This window comes from Gavialis gangeticus, unplaced genomic scaffold, assembly GCF_001723915.1.
Source record: "Gavialis gangeticus isolate Ggan-Ray unplaced genomic scaffold, GavGan_comp1, whole genome shotgun sequence".
NCBI classification, from domain to species: Eukaryota; Metazoa; Chordata; order Crocodylia; family Gavialidae; genus Gavialis; species Gavialis gangeticus.
In genome coordinates this window covers 18,567,056-18,570,979 of record NW_017729034.1, presented here as the reverse complement: position 1 = coordinate 18,570,979, position 3,924 = coordinate 18,567,056, and the positions used below count along the sequence as shown (strand labels likewise).

Here is a 3,924-nt window from a genome sequence, read left to right as displayed (position 1 = left end):
GAGCATCTCACAGAGCTCAAATTCTCCCTCACCCTGGACCAGGTTTATTGGGACAAACTTCCTTCTGCTTCCCTTACTCAGCATCACAGCAAGACAGAGCACAGTGCTGGATCCACACAGATTCCAGTTATGCTGCTGCACCATTCCATTGTATTAGAAGGGGATCATGCAGCTTTGCCATAGTTCAGTTTGAAGCTGCTTGTTAATGTTTGACACAAGTCTCAGCAAAGGATTCAAGTGCTCAGTACCACTGAACCAGTCCCACCCTCCAAACTCTGGGCAAAACACAGCCATATAAATTAGTTTTATAAACAGACTCTGAACAAGGAGGGAGCAAGCATTTTAGGATACTTTTCTTTCATTAAGTATTCTTCCACATCTACCATACACACCCCTTTGGATCCAGCGTATTTATTTCCCATCCCATCTGACTCATATGAAAATACTGGAGAGGATGGAAGTTTCAACTGTAAAACAGAAACTATGCTTGTGGTTGTAACAATGATTTTTTCCATTTGGAAATTTACTTGTCATAATAATTACTAGAAAATACAATATATTTGCAAGTTAATAACCTCTTGAGGTAGCGTTCACAGATTTTAGCATAATTTGTTTAGTTTTATATGAATTTTGCAAGCCAGTTTTGTATTTTTCTAATACATAAATGTTTCTAATATAAAAAAGAAAAAATATTTATTCTCATATCAGCAAGAGTAAATGAAACTCCGGCAGCAAAGTAAGCAGTCTCCACTGTCCTTGCATGACTTTAATGATTCAAAACATTCTCTCAGATCTTAATTTGTTTTAAATAATGTTTAAAAAAAGCTCTTTAATTGGGGCATTTATATTATATTGGCCTGTGGAGCAAACAAGGATTTTTTTAAAATAAGTATTTTTTTCATACTCTCAATAATACTTGGCAAATAATTTGATGCTCGGATGCTGAATACAAATTGTGGACCTGTTCCTGTAGTAACTACTTAGGCCTTGATCCTGTAAACAGTCACATGGGCTACCCACAAGTGAAATTACAGGTGCACACAGGTATGTATAGATTGAATCCCCTTCCTTAACACTTAACTCATTTGTCATTCTATTTGAGAATGGCAACCATGGGCCCCATGTCAGGGAGAATGGTGCCAGGTCATATTCTGCCACAAATTTTAAACAAGCTAAAAATGATATATTTTTACAGCATAACATTGCCATGGATATAACAACAAATTGATAAGAAAGCTTTAAGAAAAATGATTCTTCACAGCGCTTTGCCTCACGTATAGCAGCATTACACCAGCTACCACCTGAAAACCAGGAAGGGACACACCAACTAGAACAGGGATGTCAGATATATGGCTGGTCTGCAGAACCTTTATCATCTGGCCCCTCAGGTCTGAATGACTCTCAGGCAGCACGTGGGGTGTACTAGATGGCCCTGTGCATGGCACAGGATGCCTGGCTTTAGCTTACATCCTAGAGGGGTAGAGCAGTTGCTGCAAGCAACACAGCTACTCCAGGGCCATGCTGCATGTAAATGCTGCTCTAGCACCATGCTGAACAGTCCCAGAGCAGTGGTGGCTCTAGGGCTGGGCAGAACAGTGGTTGGATCAGGACTGTACCACATGCGGTGCCCACTCCCAATCTGGAATATGGGGCTGGTCTGTGGGTCCAGTCCAGCCTCAAAGGCTGGATGAGTCTGACACTCCTGAACTAGAACCTGACTAATCCTACATGAAAAGAACTAGCCTGTTTAAAAATCAGCCTGTAGTGAGAAAAGCAGAAGAGGCAGGAAGCAGCTGGCCTTAGGCTGCTTGCAATCTTTGGCTGCAGCAAGAAACCTGCTCTCTCTGTTCTTAGTGCCTGTGTACGAGCATAAGGTAATGGCCATCCCTGTACTGCCAGAATGCTGAGGGTGGCACTGCCCTTTTTTACTGGCAAGCAGAGCAAGGCAGACACAGCAGAGGCAGCAATTAGCTCCACTCCAATGATCAGAACTGATGTCTCTCTCTGCCATGCCCAAAGAAGCAGCCCCAATGAGGCTGCCTCTCTGAGGCACTCTCTCCAATACAGAGTAGCTTTACAATGCCCCTTACTCTGGGACTAGGACTTCATCACCAGAGTACAGCCACAAGCATATCCCTACTGCCCTCTCACTCAGTCCTGTCAGGATTGCACCCTGGGCCCAGCACTGCCTCTGCCAACCCTCATGCACTGGGGTTGGACACCCAATCCAGCATGCAGGGGCCAGGGCTCCCCACTGGTCTGGAAATTTTGAAGTAGGGAAGTGGTGCTACCACTCTCCCATCGCCAAATTTCCAAACTCGTGGGGAGCCCCATGGGCTGCATAAGACCCATGGGCTGGGGGTTGAGCACCCCTGGACTGGCCCAATAAATATGAAGTGAGTAGTGTGGAACGCTCTGACTTTCCAAAAAGACTTTTGGCCAGTATGAAAGGCAAGCACAAGGGACTGCGTGATAGAAATTACTAATAAGGGGGATGCACATCTTTTCTCTTTTCTAAATCATTTAGCAGATTGCCTTCCCAGTTTAAGCATATAGATTTACTAAGCCTTAGAGGTGTTGGAAGATTTCAAGTAATGAATCCTTTAAAATTCTCTAAATAAAAGGTCTGTATATGTAAATTCAGCTTTCCCCATGGCACATGAATTGTTACTTATGTCCAGAGTATTATTTCACATCAAGTTTCACTTTTATATTCATGGCTGCCAACTCGGCCACAAAATATCGGAAGACATAAGGCACTGATACTGTGTCAATTGTGTCACTCTGGTTGCAAACAGTACAGCAGTATTTCCTATTGCGTGTGGCAGACCAGGATGGGGGAGGCTTCTCCAACAAAGGTGAAAGCAAGCTCCCACACTTCACACAGACATGAGCTACTGAACGATCAGAGCAGTTGAACAGACGGTCATGCAACAAGAAGGACGTGCCATGAGCCAACAGAGCATCACGTTCCATCTCTCCAAAACGAATCCCACCCTGAACGTTTCTCCCACCTATGGGCTGGTTGGTGACTTTATCTCTGGCTCCTGTTGTCCTCACTTGGAACTTGTCAGAAACCATGTGGCGCAGGCGTTGATAGTATACGACTCCAATGAAAATGTCTGCCTCTAGCTCCACCCCACTGATCCCACTATACATCCTCTCTGTGCCATAGTAGTTGTAGCCAGCAGCCTTTAACATCCTGCCAAAATATTCCAAGGCAGAATTTTTCTCTGAAAACGTGAAGGGTGTGGCATCATGACAAAGGCCATGCAGCGCTGCAGACTTCCCAGCCATGCTCTCAATTAACATTCCAATGGTCATTCGGGATGGAAAGCCATGAGGATTGAAGAGAATATCAGGAACCATTCCACTCTCTGTAAATGGCATATCCTCAACAGGCCAGAGTCTGCTCAAAATACCTTTCTGCCCATGTCGGCTGGCAAATTTGTCTCCGATAGTCGGATTACGAGGGATTCTCACAGTGATACAAATAGTTTTAAATTTTCCACTTCCGCTGTCATTGCTGCACACTTTGATGTTATCCACAATGCAGCTTTCCTTACTCCTGGAAAGGAGAAGGGGAAAATTAGGTCAGCAAAACTTTCAGAACAGTTCACTATACAGTTTTGTTCCAGGCACTTTTGCCTGAAGAAAAAGTAAATCTCAAACTGCTTTCAGAAAGGGACTATAAATATTGCAGCCAAGACACAGGAAACCATCTGGGAGTTGGGTAAGAAGGCACTTCCTCAGGGAAAGAAGGTGTTTTGAAGGCAGAGAGATCAGATAATATTAGGGTTGGTTTAAGAAAACATCTCCTGTGCTTTCACTTGATCCCTCTTCTCTCCTCTGCCCTTGCTGGCACCCATGTGATCTGAACAGAGAAAAGAGGGTAAAAAGGAACTTGACTGGGAGCTAGATATG

At 44.1% G+C, this 3,924-nt stretch overlaps 1 protein-coding gene across 1 annotated transcript in view; it reads right to left on the bottom strand.

The window, feature by feature from the left end:
• Positions 1–502: 502 nt before the first annotated feature.
• POLR1B (RNA polymerase I subunit B) overlaps positions 503–3,924 on the bottom strand; it is a 43,881-nt gene continuing 40,459 nt past the window's right edge. Inside the window, exon 15 of the mRNA XM_019527226.1 lies at positions 503–3,568. Within this exon, the coding sequence (XP_019382771.1) occupies positions 2,686–3,568 (883 nt within the window). The 3' untranslated portion in view covers positions 503–2,685. The remainder of the gene's footprint in view (positions 3,569–3,924) is intronic.